This window comes from Bison bison, unplaced genomic scaffold, assembly GCF_000754665.1.
Source record: "Bison bison bison isolate TAMUID 2011002044 unplaced genomic scaffold, Bison_UMD1.0 scf7180017864487, whole genome shotgun sequence".
Classification (NCBI taxonomy): Eukaryota; Metazoa; Chordata; class Mammalia; order Artiodactyla; family Bovidae; genus Bison; species Bison bison.
The window spans coordinates 4,978,176-4,994,915 of NW_011495047.1; the positions used below are offsets into that span (position 1 = coordinate 4,978,176).

Consider the following 16,740-nt stretch of genomic DNA (forward strand, 5'->3'; position numbering starts at 1 on the left):
TCTGGAAAACCGAAGCTTTAAAAATTCAAAGCTGGTAAATATTAGTACTGGGCACTTGTCTGATCAAAAGTCCTTACATACTTGAGGAGTAATTAAGAATATACAGAGAGAAGGAAAATGCCATACCCATCCCTCCTCCTTTTGAAGGCAAGTTTATGTTCTGTCCACAAGCTAGAAACTCAATAACTTCTATCATTGTGGTGCTCCACTGGAAGCAGAGCAGAAAAGTTTCTCATTGGCAGTGTTTTCCTTTCAGAGTGACTAAAGGCCCACATAGGTAGCCTGGGAAGTGAGGCAAAAACCACCTGTGCTGCTTTTACTCTATTGCCAAGGTTGGATTAGATAGTCACCCTTGCTGTCTTTCAGATCAACCTGGCCTTGGACACAAGGGACAGAGACTGGTAAGATCTGGCATTGCATTCAAATATATTTTCAGTTTCAAAGAATATTAAAAAAATAATAATAATTTTGTGTTTAAAAGTTCCTCAAGTTGATAAAAATTGTAGTGATTCATCTTCTTCTTAAACTTAAAAAACCTGTTCATTAGGAATCCTTTCAAGCATACAGCAAAGTAGAGAAAAATAATACTCTATGTCTATCAGGGAGATTTATCAATTACTAACATTTTCATCTTACTTGCTTTTTCTTTTCCTCAATTATTTTAGAGTGCGTTAGAAAATATCATGACATTGGGACAGTTCATCCCTAAATACTTTTGTATGAATTTATAAAGCCCCGAGGCTATAATTCCTTAATAAGCATTGGTGGTTAAGAGATTATATATTCATTTATCTCATTATTAGAAGGAAACTAGCTGGCTTTTGGACACAACTCAACAGGAAAGCAGAGGAGACAAACACAGAAATCATGACAAGCTCACCAGCTAGAATCAAGATAAATACCTATGTGTCTGTAAATGGCGGGTGTCACTCCTTGCCAGAGCTTTAGAAAGCCTTCCTCCTGGACAATCCCTAGGGCCGTGCGTACCATGCCCCTATATGGAGCAGACTCTGTTGCACCATCTCCCAACCGAGCAAGGGCAGCTTCTCCTTGTATTTGAAGTCGAGTTTTTGTGAGGTCGAGGGGAAAGGTTGCTGATAACAACAAAGACAAGAAAAAAACAAAACGAGGGGGAAACTCATAACATTCAGAAAAGTGAACCAAATTTTTTTTAGAAAATCACAGGACCCAGATTTTAGTCACCACAAGATCGGTGATTCTCAAATTTCAGAATACATCAGAATCAAGTAGGGAGATTGTTAAAAATTACATTATTTCCTAGCCCCATGCCTATGGAATTTCAGTAGGCAGATGGGGTTAAGACATCAGTGGATTCTGACACACTCCCAAACTTGAGAATCACTGTCCCAGAGCGCCATAAGGAAAACAAAAAGTGACAAGCCTTGGGTTCTTTTCAGAACATTTTCTTTAAATGTCCATCTAAAACCTACTTTTGTCCTCAATTTTTGCTTTCCAGTGGGAATAATTTCAGGTATCTATAGTCTAAGACGTGCCCTGGTCTGCAACCATGATTAAGAGCCAATGTGACTTTTAGAATACTGTACTAATACGGCAGGTTCTTTTTTTTTTTTTGAATGGCAGGTTCTTAATAAATGCCAGACGAAGCTCAATTCTGTCATTTCATGGGTGATCTCCCATGTAGATGAATCACTGGCCTGACTGTCTGAAAAATAGAAGATGCATCATAGATTTTATCATTTCTTTTCTACCCAAGGGTGGCAGGCTCAATATTCTTTCAAGTAAGGTACGTGTTGAGTGTTTTTCCCCCAGCACTGATGAGTTTTCTGCATGACCTCCTTAACAAAATACCAACTATCCTAGAAATTTTTTTCCTAATGATTACATCTTGAATTAGAGGTAGACCTTTTGCCTTGAAACAAGTGAAGCTAACTGGCTCACATAAGGAAGATCAAGCTCATAACTTTATATGCACAATGATTCAGATAAGTTCATAAACATTAGTGACACTCCATGTCTTTCCAGTGACCACCGCCTGATACAAAACCATAGCTGTGCCTTTTCCACGAGAATATTCAATCTGCACCACTGGTCTTTGGAAAAGTTAATTATCTTGCTGATTGTTTTCCTAAAACACAAGTTGTGTGCATACAGAGAATTTAAGCAGTGCTTTACTGACATATGAAGCCTGCAAAATCTTAAGATATAGTCACTTCTATATTAGCATAATTATGCCTCGTCAAATAATTTTGACTTTCTTGCTGGTTACTTAAATAATGCTTCAGGTTCTGATCCTAAATCGTTTTGTACTCAAAACTATCTCATATTTTGATTCCCCTGGTTCTCACTCCACGCCGCCACACAATTCTCCACAAGTTTTTAACAGGAGGACGTTTCCTTTACAAAAGCCAATGGTCACAGGGGAAACTGGGTTTAAAAAAAAACAACAAGAAACTGGGATATAGCTAATCATTTAGCAATCTGCTTTAAAATTTTTTAAGTTGATGAATTGTATTTCGGTGAAAACAATGTATAATAATTCTTCAGCTTTGGGGGAACAGAAAGAAAAAAATAAGGAGGGTTCAAAGGGCAGGAATGGATGAGCACTGGGAGCAAAAAAAAGAGATCATGTTTTGGCGCTGCTGGAAATACAAAGTAAACTTATTTTAGAACAGGGCAAACGAACACTTACAAACTATAACATATTGGAGCTAATGCTTTTTCTTTCTTTCTTTTTTTTTAACGGGCAAGAAGATGAAAGCGTCATGTTAAAATGCACAGGGAAGGCTTCACAGGGGAAACACGGGCACTATACTCATAAAATTCCTGCAAGAAGCATCTCCTGTTCTTGCAAGAGCATCATAACTCCGCTCTAAGTAGCCCCTCTGACTTGTTCATGCAGATGTAATTGTTCATCCTCTCTGCCCTTATAATAACACCTCCATTACAATAAGTAGCATAATGTTAACTGTCTGTCTCTGCATGTCTCCCCACCAACCTGTAAGAAGGTCAGGGCTGGGTCTTTTTAACTGTATCTCCACAGTCTTCTGCACTGTGGTCATTATAATAATGTCGTGATCAATCGATGCCTTGCCTTGGATTTAGCATTTATATATTAACCTCTCAGACTCTCGCAAGGTATACACAGTATAGCTGAGTTCAGCTCAAAGAGGTCAACAGGCAGATGCCGAGTGGATGGATGCTCGGTAAGGAATGGGTTAAGAACTTAAGTCCCACAAGTTGAGTTCACAACTTGGACCCAAAACACAACGATATAGTGAGGCTGGGTAAGAATATAAACAGAGATGTCCTCAATAAAGACGGAAAGTGGACTGTGGTTTTAAAAAGGGCATCCTCACAAAAGGGGAAATGATGCTATAGAGGAGTAACAGCTCAGGAAGCTTCTAAAAGGACACATTCAGGCGCAACAGCACATCCGACGGAGACAAAACTGGGAGGAAGAAACCTTCGTGACCTCCACTCCCTCCTCCTCCTCCCAAGACTGGCCTTGCCCCCACCCCGCCACATCTGCCCGCAGGACAGGTGTGGACCGACAGGGTTGCATCCACTCGGAAACGAAGCCACCCGCCCGGCCCCCCACCCTCGGGCGGCCCCTGGAGGTCGAGCGGGGGAGGCCCAGGCTGGACGGCCGGGTACCTAGCTCGGCCACGGTGGCCGCGCAGCCCGACAGGAGGAACTTGCACGCGCGGGGCCATCTCTGGGCGAGCGGCGAGAGCCTCTCCGCATCGTCTGGAGTCGACATTCAGCAGCAGCACGGGACGACGATACGCCCCTTCTGGCCCGCGTCCCGCGCCGCGGCTGGCCTGCCACCCGGCCAGGGCGGCCCCTTCTCAAGCGACACGCAGCGAGGCGGGGATCATTTCTCTAGCTTGGCTCGGCCAGGCGGGCCCAACGAACCCGCAGCCTCCCTGGCAGCCCCAGGCTGGAACAGCCCAGTGGATGGGGAGCGGAAAACAGCTCGAAGCCCCCGAGGCTTCTGGGAAATGTAGTCCGCGTGGCTCCGCCCCTTCAGCTGAGTTCTCTGATTGGCCTCAAGCCAGCTGCCCTGAACCACTCCCCCGGTCTCCATGGTAGCAGGGCTCCTGCCTCCACCCTCTGCTCTCGCCCCAGCTGGAACCAACCCCCGCATTCTGTCCGGGATAGTCAGGACTTGAAAAAGACGTGTACGTGGTAGGAAGAGATGTTGCAAAAGTTACCTAAAAATTGGGGCGGGGAAAAGAGGCTACAGTTAAGAAGTCGACCAAGCTGCAAAAGTCACAGCGGAAAAGTTGGGAGGTCGAGTGAGTGCCCTGTTCCAGGGCGAAGAAGCAAGACTTTTCCCTTCTCTGACTCAGGAAGGTGCTAGACAAAAACATGGAATTCATTTCCCCAACAGTGATTATAATCTTAGGTTGTGTTGCTGTTTTATTCTTTCTTCAGTGGAAGAACTTGCGTAGACCCCCGTGCATAAGGGGCTGGATTCCTTGGATTGGAGCTGGATTTGAGTTTGGAAAAACCCCTCTAGAATTTATAGAGAAAGCAAGAATCAAGGTATGTGGCCTGAGCACATAGGGTTTCCGGAAGAGATAATGTATTCTTTTTTATTTTCTTTCGTTACATCTCAAATGCAGTGTTAGAACGTGGGGAACCTACCTACTGCCCACAGTTAAACGATCTAGCCATTTATAAGTAAGTTAACTAACAACAACTGCCTTATGCAAGATTTTTCTAAAGAAATAGGTTTTTATGAGTTGTGAAATACAAGACAGCTTGTCAGTGCCTTTTTGGAAGTAGAAATTAAAAGTGCTAGTTACTTCATCATAGATGAAAAATCTAAAGTGTATATATATTACTAAATTCAATGATTGGGAAGACAGAAGTGTAATATAATTAATTTCGATTTATGAAAACACTTAATAAATTAGTATCCAAATCGATAAACACCAGGCAGTTGTAAAAGTGGCTTGCAAACTTGGTCTTTACAAATACAGTGGGCACTGTATTTTCAGCTGGTGCTATTTGATTATGGTGAGGTCTATTTTCACTGCACACTAAGGATATTAGTAATCATTGTTGTACATGTTTTTGTCTTTAAAATCACTTTTAAATATATCTTTCAAAAATAGTATATAGGTTGCTGCTAACTTTTTCCTTTATTTCAAACAATACTTCAATTAATAGTCTTGTGTGTATGTTCCTGTGTGTTTATACTGTTTGTAGTTTTTGCACTTACTTGATTGTTTCATCTGAAAGTGAAAGTGAAGCAGCTCAGTCGTGCTGGACTCTTTGCGACCCCGTGAGCTGTAGGCTACCAGGCTCCTCTGTCCCTGGGATTCTTCAGGCAAGAACACTGGAGTGGGTTGCCATTTCCTTCTCCAGGGCATCTTCCCGACCCAGGGATTGAACCCAGATCTCCCACATTGCAGGCAGATGCTTAAACCTCTGAGCCACTAGGGCAGCTCATCAGAATAAATACCTAAATGTAAGACTACCTAAAGGACATTAAATTGTTTATATTATTGTGTTGCCCCTAGGGATTATGTAAGGATTAAAGAATGATGTAAGAATCCTTTTTCTTTTCCTTTGAGTGTAGGAGAGTTCTGACTCTCATATCCTGGCCCACACTAAGTACCGTAGTTTGATAGATGAAAAATACTGTCTTTTAAATAAATACATCTTGGTCTTCTGTAGCCTTCCTTAGATATATGATTTTGATAAATCTTTAGGAATGTTTCTGAAAGCTTGTCTTAGAAGGCCAAGCAAGGTCACAAAGTTTATTCTGTTTTCTTCTAAAAGGTTTATAGCTTTCTATTTTACATTTAGGTCCTAGAGCCACTTAGAGTTAATTTTTTTGTAACGTGTACAGAAGGGATGAGTTTTACTTTTTTCCCGTCTCCATGTCCAGTTGTTTCAGTATCATTTCTTGAAGGACTTTCCTCTCCTCACTGAATTGCCTTTTGCAGCATTTCAAAGATTAATTGATATATATGTGTAGATCTATGTCTAGCCTTTCTATCCTATTCCGTTGATTAAATGCCCACTCCTTTGTTAACACTAATACAGTAAATAAATACAGTAAATAAATAAAAACTAATACAGTTATAGTAAATCTTTAAAACAAGTAGTGAAAATTCTTTGAATATTTTGGCATTGATGTGGCATTCAAGATTCAGTTCAGTTCAGTTCAGTCACTCAGTGGTGTCCGATTCTTTGCGACCCCGTGGACTGCAGTGTGCCAGGCTTCCCTGTCCATCACCAACTCCCGGAGCTTGCTCAAACTCATGTCCATGGAGTCAGTGATGCCATCCAACCGTCTCATCCTCTGTGGTCCCCTTCTCTTCCCGCCTTTAATCTTTCCCAGCATCAGGGTCTTTTCCAATGAGTCAGTTCTTTGCATCAGGTGGCCAAAGTATTGGAATTTCAGCTTCAGCATCAGTCCTTCCAGTGAATATTCAGGACTGATTTCCTTTAGGATGGACTGGTTGGATCTCCTTGCAGTCCAAGGGACTCTCAAGAGTCTTCTCCAACACCACAGTTCAAAGGCATCAATTCTTGGGTGCTCAGCTTTTTTTATGGTCCAACTCTCACATCTGTACATGACTACTGGAAAAACCATAGCTTTGACTAGACGGACCTTTGTCGGCAAAGTAATGTCTCTGCTTTTTAATATGCTGTCTAGGTTTGTCACAGCTTTTCTTCCAAGGACTAAGCGTCTTTTAATCTCATGGGTGCAGTCACCATCTGCAATGATTTTGGAGCCCAGAAAAATAAAGTCTGTCACTGTTTACATTGTTCCCCCATCTATTTGCCATGAAGTGATGGGACCAGATGCCATGATCTTCGTTTTTTGAAGGTTGAGTTTTAAGCCAGCTTTTTCACTCTCCTCTTTCACTTTCATCAAGAGGCTCTTTAGTTCCTCTTTGCTTTCTGCCATAAGGGGGGTGTCATCTGCATATCTGAGGTTATTGATATTTCTCCCGGCAATCTTGATTCCAACTTGTGCTTCATCCAGTTGGGCATTTCACATGATGTACTCTGCATATAAGTTAAATAAGCAAGGTGACAATATGCAGCCTTGATGTACTCCTTGCCCAATTTGGAACCGGTTGGTGTTCCATGACCAGTTCTAACTGTGGCTCAAACAAAACCTTGTGGGCACCAGGATGCAGGGACCCCACAAGAGACTGAGCCAGACTTGCCTTTGAGTATTTGGGTGTCTCCTGTGGAGGCATGGGTCAGCAGTGGCCTGCTGCAGGGATAGGGGCTTAGGCTGCAGCAGACGTGGGAGGCTCTGCGTGTGTGTCCCACCATAGAGCCACTGAGCAGACGACCCACAAACTGGAGAACCGTTATGTCAAAGAAGTTCTCACACTGTTGTGAAAGTTCTAGGGCCCACAACAGGTTTTCCAGCATCTGGGGATCTGGAGAGGGACTGAGAACCCTCAGGGAATTTGACTTTGGAGGCCAGAGGGATTTGATTACCAAACTTCCATAGGACTAGGGAAACATACTCTTGGACAGCATGAACAAAACCTTGTGCACACCTGGACCCAGGAGAAAGGAGCAGTGACCTCACAAGAGACTGAACCAGTGTCTGTATGTGTCCAGGAGTCACCAGCAGAGGCGTGAGTTGACAGTGGCCTGCCATGGAGTCAGGGACACTGAATTCTGTAGTCTGGCATAAGTCCTTTTGAAGGAGGTCGCCATTACCAGCATTAACCCTACCATAGTTTGGCTTTAGGCCAAACAATTGGGAGGGAACACAGCCCCACCCATCAACAGACAATTGGATTAAAGATTTACTGAGCATGGCCCTGCCCACCAGAGCAAGACCCAGATTCCCCAGCAGCCAGTTTCTCCTATCAGAAAGCTTCCAAAGGCTCTTTTCCTTATCCATCAAATGGCAGACAGAATGGAAACTACAATTACAGAAAACTAACCCAACTGATCACTTGGATCACAGCCTTGTCTAACTCAATGAAACTATGAGCCATGCATGCCATGTAGGGCCACCCAGGATGGACGGGTCATGGTGGACAGTTCTTACAAAACGTGGGAGAATGACATTGAAACATGTATAATATCATGTATGAAATGAGTCGCCAGTCCAGGTTCGATGCACGACACTGGATGCTTGGGGCTGCTGCACTGGGACGACCCAGAGGGATGGTATGGGGAGGGAGGAGGGAGGAGGGTTCAGGATGGGGAACACATGTATACCTGTGGCGGATTCATTTCAATATTTGGCAAAACCAATACAATATTGTAAAGTTTAAAAATAAAATTAAAAAAAAAAAAGAAAAAAACAAAAAACAAAACGTGGTCTGTTGGAGAAAGGAATGGTAACCCACTTCAGTATTCTTGCCTTGAGAACCCCATGAACAGTATGAAAATGCATTTAAGATTATTTGCATTTTAATATAAATTTTTAAATTGGCTTGGCAATATCAGTAATAAAAACTGATGGAAATATAATTGGAAGTTTGTTAAGTCTACAGAAAAATTGACTTTTTAATGCTATTGTCTTCTATAACTGCCGTATCTCCCATTTGTTATATAACTTTTTTAGGCATATTCTGTAGTTTCTAATGATGGGAGTCTTGCCTGTGATTGTTAATTATTTTTCTGAACTATTTAATATTCTTGAGGCTATTGTAGATACCTTGAGGATATTGCAGAAATTGTTTTCACTTTTTATTCCCCTTGGCTGCACTGCATAGCAGGCATATGGGGATCTTAGTTCCCTGATCAGGGATCAAACCTGCACCCCCTGCCTTAGAAGTGCAGAGTGTTAACCACTGGATGCCCAGGGAAGTCCATAAATTGTTTCCACTTTTGTTTTCCAGTGATGTCACTCTGGCACATAAAAGATATAATTGTTTTTGTTTTGTATTCTCTTATCTTGCCAAATTCACTTATTATTCCAGTAGTTATTTGGTAGATTTCCTAGGATTTTTAGACATACACAATATATCCTACAAACAGATAAGTTTATTTCCCGTATTCTGATCTTTATGCCTTTTATTTCTTTTTCTTACATAAAGAGAAGTGAAGTGAAGTGAAAGTCGCTCAGTCGTGTCCAACTCTTTGCGACCCCATGGACTATACAGTCCCTGGAATTCTCCAGGCCAGAATACTGGAGTGGGTAGCCGTTCCCTTCTCCAACATAAAGAGAAACTTCTAATATATCGTTGAATAAAAATGGTATACATAGATAAGCTTGTCTTTTTCCTAATATTCGGGAAAAAGTGTTCAATGTTGCAGCATTAAATTTCTTACTACCTGTAGGTTTTTCAAATGTGCCTATTTCAGACCTGACCTGGTCCATACCCAGAATTCACAGATGCTACCAGGGAAATAGTGACCTAGTCACTAAATCAGTTCACTCCTATTCTTGGAGGAGTTTTAGTCCATTTAGATCTTATTATTTCCCCAACTCTCTGATGCCTTTAAAAATATGATTTTTGTAATCTACCCCTCTTTTCTTTCATCCTACACAGACACAAAAGCATCTGCATTTGTTTTAAAAGCTGCAGAATATTCCTTGAGTCATAGTTCACTTAGATAGTCATCTAATGATTGACATGGTTTGTTTTCCATATTTCACTATTATAAATAATGTAGCAACAAATGTCATTTCTATGTGTGCCAGTATATCTGTGGAGTAACTGATCAGATCAAAATATCAGTGTATTTTTTAAATTTAATTTTTATTTTAGATTAGATTATGGGGTTTCCCAGGTGGCGCTAGTGGTAAAGAAAGAACCTACCTCCCAGTACAGGAGACTTAAGACTTAAGACACCCTGATCCCTGGGTCAGGAAGATCCCCTGGAGGAGGGCATGGCAACCTACTCCAGTATTCTTACCTGGGAAATCCCATGGACAGAGGAGTCTGGTGGGCTATGGTCTGTAGGGTCGCAAAGAGTCGAACAAGACTGAAGCAATTAAGTATGCACGCACACATTAGGGTATAGTCGATGTTGTGTTAGTTTCAGATGTACAGCAGAGTTATTCAGTTATACATGTTCATATATTCATTCTTCTTCAAATTCTTTTCCCATATAGGTTATTACAGATTATTAAGAGAACATTGTAACTTAGAGTGAAGTGGGAAAATTTGTGTTTTGAGCAGAGGAGTAATGTGATCTGATTTAAATTTTAAGCGGTCACTTTGGGCACTCCGTTAAAAATAAAAACATAAAACTAAAAGAAAAAAGATGATTTGAAGGTTTTGGTAAGAATTCACGCTTGAGACCCTGCTGGCTTGTACCATGGTGATAGCAGTGGAAGTTGGAGAAGTGACTGGATCTCTCTTAAAGGTGGAAGCAGCAGGATTTCCTGGTGAATGGAACGTGGTGTGTGAAGGAATGAAAAGGGTCCGAGGTGACTCTAAAAAGTTAGGCTTGAGAAACTAGAACTTGGACTTACTATCAAGTGAGATGGACAATATTACCTATAATGTGGCCAGAGTGCCTGTACATGTTGCCAAAGGCCACTTTCCTGATGGAAACTTAAGAATTCTCACTTGAGCAAACCTTCAACAATGAAAATGATTCATCTTCTTCTAAGTGTTCAGTAATAAACCACTGAAGGTAGGGAACCTGGGAAGCAACGTAGATGTCTGCATCACTAATGGAAAAATATGAGGCTTCACTATTTTGGGGTATCAGCTATTAGGCCCATAATTGCCTAATAGCATCCAACAGTGTGTTCCAGGAATGATCACATGCCATGCAGATCTGGAAATGACTCATATTGAAGTACTATGAGCCTGACGGTACTTTGAGATATTCATAATAACTGTTGTTGTTCAGTCACCAACTCATGTCCGACACTTTGCCACCTCACGAATTGCAGCATGCCAGGCTTCCCTGTCCTTCACTACCTCCCAGAGTTTGCTCAAACTCGTGTCCATTGAGTCAGTGATGCCAGCCAACCATCTCATCCTCTGTTGCCCCGTTCTCCTCCCGCCCTCAGTCTTTCCCAGCATCAGGGTCTTTTCCAAAGAGTTGTCTCTTTGTATCAGATGGCCAAAGTATTGATGCTTCAGCTTCAGATTCAGTCCTTCTAATGACTATTCAGGGTTGATTTCCTTAAGAATTGACTGGCTTGACCCCCTTTCTGTCCAAGGGACTCTTAAGAGTCTTCTGCAGCACCACAATTTGAAAGCATCAATTTACTATAATGGGATATAAAAGTATGGGTGGTGGTTCCAAAAATATACATGTTGAATGTGGTCCGGGAAAGTCAGTGTGGCCACAGGAGGAAATGAGAATGAGCCTTTGAAGGAAGAAGGTTATAAAACTCATGGGTCCAAGGCAAGGGTCACTGTGTGCTAGGCAAGGCCACAGCAGAAAGAACTCTGTCAGTCAAGATGCAGAAGATGGAACAGAAAAAGCCCCATGCACAGCATTTGTTGGAGTTTCCTCTGAAAAGCAAGGCAAAGCAGGGTAGACAGTTTAGGACTGACGACTCTGAAGAGTTTCTTGGGGCTTTGAGCTCTAGGGTTGGTCTCCAGATGCCCAGTGACTTTTTCTGGGATGATTTAGGGCAGGGATCATACTGGCTTGGCTGTGTCAGAGTTAGACCAGGAAGGGGTTGGTGATATAGACTCAAGATGGGTTGACTTCCATATGAAAGGTATGTTCCTGGTTGGCTGAATCCTTTGCTCTCTCTAATTATCAGCTAGCTCTGAGAGAGCCATTTCTACCCAGTAGTGAGGCCACTGGGCTTCCCTGGTGGTTCAGTGGTAAGGAATCTGCCTGCCAGTTCGATCCCTGGGTCGGGAAGATCCCCTGGAGAAAGAAATGGCTACCCACTACAGTATTCTTGCCTGGGGAGTCCTATGGACAGAGGAGCCTGGCAGGCTACATACAGACCATGGAATCGCAAAAGAGTTGGACTTGACTTAGCAACTCAACAACAACATCGTGAGGCCTCCAAAACTGAACATCATGAATAAGAAAATATAGCTCAAGAAGACAAAAGAATCGTATCAATTTGGGACTTCTGTAAATTTTGGATAGAAGCTATAAAATACTTTTTTGTTAGTGGAATTTGAAAGACTTGTATGGCTTAAAAACAATTAAAATATTCTTAATGTAATGGTTCCTCTTCTCCTCCATTTGTGCTGCCTGTACTTTTCTTTTGAAATATGAGATTGGTTTGTGTTTAAATGTGTTCATTTTGAGTATTCTAAGAAAATAAAAATACATCTTAATCAACCCTTTGTATTTTACCTCTGGTTATTTAAATGTATTCTAGAGAACATTCAAGAGAATTTAAGAGTCGTCATTTGAATAGAAAAAGAAAAAAGAAAATGTAGCTAATGTAATTGACCCTGTGATGAATGGATGCCAAATAGACACCAAATCTAAAAAAGTACAATTGGAACAGTAAGCTCTTTTGAGGTTAGAGTTGTGGGGAAGATTGTGGTTTATTGCCTCCATTCATAATTGAAGAAAATGTTAAATTATAATTAGAGGCCAGTGAAAATAATATCTTTTTCTCCCAGTAAAGTTGTGGACTCCCTGAAGCCAAACTCTGCACTAGAGGATGTTTGTAGGCTCCTAGGAGTGATCTGGGGAGAAGGCAATGGCACCCCACTCCAGTACTCTTGCCTGGAGAATCCCATGGACGGAGGAGCCTGGTAGGCTGCAGTCCATGGGGTCACAAAGAGTCGGACACGACTGAGTGACTTCACTTTGACTTTTTCACTTTCATGCATTGGAGAAGGAAATGGCAACCCACTCCAGTGTTCTTGCCTAGAGAATCCCAGGGACGTGGGAGCCTGGTGGGCTGCCGTCTGTGGGGTCGCACAGAGTCAGACACGACTGAAGCGACTTAGAAGCAGCAGCAGCAGCAGCAGCAACAGGAGTGATCTGATAGAAAAGGTGCAACTGATGGTGTATGAGAGAGAAGGTATCCATGAAGAACAAAGAGACTGTGGGCTCCATATCACAAGTGAAGGAGAGTGGGCATTTCCCAGGGGCAGGACCCTCCATCTGTTGACTTGAGGGGAAGCATGGAGAATGAGTACAAATGGGTACAATTCTTTGCCCTGGTGGTGAGAAGCTGAGAGTGCTCATTTTTCCCCAGTGAGTTACAGGAACACTCATAATGGAGAGGGTTGGGCAGGGTGAACAGGTGAGTCATTTTGGAAAGGGAGAAAGTGAACACTACAGAACTTTCTACTGTAGACATTGTTGAGTGGCCAGAGATTGACAATGAAATCAGTCAGCAGTTTATCTTTTTCTTGAACAAAGTTCAGCCATAGGTTGCTTATAACCCTCCAGGTATCTTGAAAACAGTGTTGGAATATCACAGTGTTTAACCTAATTTCTAACAATTATTTCTGAGTATTATTTCCTACTGCCAGAATGGAAGGTGCAAACAAATAAAAATACGATCAAAAGGAAGGTTAAATATTATGACAGAATAAATTAGGATTTATATAATTAAATTTCACTCCATCAATCAAAATTTATAACTAATTACTAGGAAATGGAAAGCCACTCCAGTATTCTTGCCTGGAAAATTCCGTGGACAGAGGAGCCTGGCAGGTTATAGTCCATGGGGTCGCAAAGTGTTGGATGCGACTGAGCACACATACATTATACATAATCTTAATAGTTTTTATCTTGACTGTAATTTCAGTGTCGGGGTTCTTGAGGAACTCTGTCTTAAGCATAATCCATGTCCAGTAACTTATCTATTAGAAATGCTTACTAATCTGATCTCTACTTATGTGTTTTCTTTCAGTATGGACCAGTATTTACAGTCATTGTTATGGGCACCCGAATGACCTTTGTTACTGAAGAAGAGGGAATTAATGTGTTTCTAAAATCCAAAGAAATAAATTTTGAACTAGCAGTGCAAAATCCCGTCTATCATACAGGTAAACAGTATTTTCAGATAGGCCATTTGAAATACAACATGGAATCCCAAGGGCAGTTCTAGGTAACAAGCACATCTTCACTCCTCTATCAAAAATGAGGCAGACCCACTATTTTATTCTTTAGAGTAGGGATAGAAAAGAGTTTGTGATGAGTTTGGCCTTTGAAAAACAAATTGTGTGCTTAGTTGCTCAGTTGTGTCAATTCTTTGTGGCCTCATGGACTGTAGCCTGCCAGGCTCCTCTGTGCATGGGTTTTTCCAGGCAAGAATATTGAAGTGGTAGCCATTCCCTTCTCCAGGAGAATCTTCCCATCCCAGGGGTCAAAGGCAGGTCTCCTGCATTGCAGGTGGATTCTTTACTGTCTGAACCAAGCCCTAAAAATGAATTATTTGTAGTGTCAAACATTAGGATCTCCACAAGGCATGTAAAAGATAAGGTCACCTCACGTTTACTTGGGAAAATATTGGAATTCATATCCTGTTAACAGCCCCCAAGATGTCACTGACTCTGTTATGCTGCTGTGCATATATTTTACAGGCTATTGCTCTTTGTTTGATCTCATGCTGCACCACTGAGTAAGCCCCGCTCCTTTATTTTGGCTGTGCTCTGTCTTTTGTTGCAGGGCAGGAGACCTCTTTGTGCCATCGGCTCCCTAGTTGCAGTGTGTGCCTTTAGTTACCCCACAGTATGAGGGATCTTAGTTCCCTGACCAGGGATCAAACCCACATCCCCTGCATTGGAAGGCAGATTCTTAACCCCTGGTCCACCAAGGAAGCCCCAGTAAGCTCTTTACTGTGGCATTTCCTGACATAGTCCACAGGGTTATTAAGGTGAGTGGGGCTTGGCTTCATATAATTGGTGCCCTTTCTTTCTTCATCCTCAGAGACTGCTGGACTCAATCAGCATACTTTCAGTGTGACTGTCTGCCTTTATTTCTCCCAAGGATGTGAACATGCATGCTAAGGCCATTTGTCTTCCCAGGAATACAGAGCTGGTTCATTTCACACCTGGTTCTTTTCTCTGCTTTCACAATGCCTGTTCTTGCTTCTAACATCTTTCTTTCCCTTGGCTTCCTTTTTTTGCTTCTTCCTTAGGTTCCTTTTCCTATAGCTTCTTTTATGCATTTCTTGCCATTAAGACATGAAAGTTTGTTTTCAAGGCTGTTAGATCAATAGCATGATTATTAATTTTTGTTGCTTGCATGAAAAATCACAACATGTTGATAACATTTTTGACTTTAATGCTTCTTGACTGTGGCATTCCAGATCAAAGAAATATAAATACTTGGAAGATTCTTGATCTGTAAATTCACATATTCCTTCATAAAAATAATACCAACTTACGTATCAGAGGTATATTGAAATGATCACATTTTTTTTTTCAGCTCTGCCCCCCCGGGGGACTTTCGTATTTAAATATTTCTATTTAACAGATAAAATGTCTTAATATTTACTCATGAGCCAGCTTCTCATTCCTTTTAAATATACCCCTACCACAGAGATGATACATAGTCAAGAAATCTACAAATTATTTTTCATTAATTTATGTGAAATGTAACCTACATATAATAGGATGATGAAATATAAAATTAAAAATTAGTTTTTAAAAAACTTATTTCAAAGATAATTAAAGAGGATTAAAGAAAAATATAAAGGAATAATGAGTTCAAAAATTCATACTCTTTAACACCCAGACCAGACCAGGTGTGTCATGAAAGGAGCATGAACACTGAGATAAAGGGAATGATGGAACAGTGTGGGGAATTCCCTGGTCGTCCAGTGGTTAAGCGTTCACCTTCCAATCAAAGGGATGCAGGTTTGATTCCTGGTCTGGATGCTAATATCCCACATGCCTCATGGCCAAAAAACCAAAACATAAAGCAAAAACAATATTGTAATAAATTCAATAGAGACTAAAAATGATCCACCTTAAAAAAAAAAGTCTAAAAAAAAAAGGGGGGGTGGGAAACAGTGGGGCCAAAGCTATTCATGGAGTTAGGAAGATCCTGCTGGTGGAGACAATATTGAAGATACTTAAAGGAGAAAAGAAGTCAGAAGGAGAGATGTATATCTTATAGGTGTGTAAGGGAAGAGAGGGTTGTTGTCAAAAATAGATAACATTCAGAGCAGATAGAACAGCTCATGAAGATGGTGAGATGTAAAACAGAGTGTCTTTTACCCGGAATATATATTTGGAGGGCGAAGACACTGGAAATACCATTGGAGAGCTGGAAAGAGGGTAGAAGGTCTTGCAAACTTTGTTAAGGCTTTCACCATCTCACAGTCTATGTTGACTCTTCACCTTTGGCTCTAGTTCCTGCTGATCAAGACATATTGACTGTTTACTTTAAGAAGGGGTTGCTTCTTTTGAAAAGTGTTTTCTCTGTTTATAGCATCCATCGCAAAGAATATCTTTTTAAAACTGCACGAGAAACTTTATATCACGGTGAAAGGGAAAATGGGGATTTTCAACCTATACAAATTCACTGGACAATTGACTGAAGAATTACAGGAACAGTTGCAGAATTTAGGTACTCACGGGACCACAGACCTGAACAAGTTTATGAGGTAAATCAGTGCCTTGTTATTTTTGTTTTGTTTTCTTTTTTTGGAGTAAGAAAGTTTGAAGCCTGTATGTTGGACCTGAAATACTATGTGGTGGATTATGAAATCTACCTTACTAAGCAATTAAAACATTCTGTTGATCTTTTAAATTCTAATTAATGGGCAGTTTTCATTTAGTACTTCAATTTGAAGTTAAGCAAACAAATCAATAGATCCTAGGCGGCGCTAGTGGTAAAGAACCTGCCTGCCAGTGCAGGAGATGTAAGAGATGGGTTCAATCCCTGGGTTGGGAAGATCCC

At 41.3% G+C, this 16,740-nt stretch overlaps 2 protein-coding genes across 6 annotated transcripts in view; one reads left to right on the forward strand and one right to left on the reverse strand.

The window, feature by feature from the left end:
- SLC25A27 (solute carrier family 25, member 27) overlaps window positions 1–3,962 on the reverse strand; it is a 27,100-nt gene extending 23,138 nt beyond the window's left edge. For all 4 annotated transcript variants that reach the window (XR_827293.1, XM_010863071.1, XM_010863070.1 and 1 more), the window contains exons 1-2: window positions 3,637–3,962; window positions 903–1,094 (exon numbers count right to left, since the gene is read on the reverse strand). Coding sequence is in view for 3 of the 4 variants with exons in the window: in XM_010863071.1 (XP_010861373.1) it covers window positions 903–1,094; window positions 3,637–3,742 (298 nt within the window). In the remaining variant the exon portion in view is untranslated. The remainder of the gene's footprint in view (window positions 1–902; window positions 1,095–3,636) is intronic.
- Window positions 3,963–4,082: 120 nt separating this feature from the next.
- LOC105005181 (24-hydroxycholesterol 7-alpha-hydroxylase) overlaps window positions 4,083–16,740 on the forward strand; it is a 103,021-nt gene continuing 90,363 nt past the window's right edge. For both annotated transcript variants that reach the window (XM_010863073.1, XM_010863075.1), the window contains exons 1-3: window positions 4,083–4,530; window positions 13,742–13,877; window positions 16,270–16,444. In XM_010863073.1, the coding sequence (XP_010861375.1) occupies window positions 4,354–4,530; window positions 13,742–13,877; window positions 16,270–16,444 (488 nt within the window). In that variant the 5' untranslated portion in view covers window positions 4,083–4,353. The remainder of the gene's footprint in view (window positions 4,531–13,741; window positions 13,878–16,269; window positions 16,445–16,740) is intronic.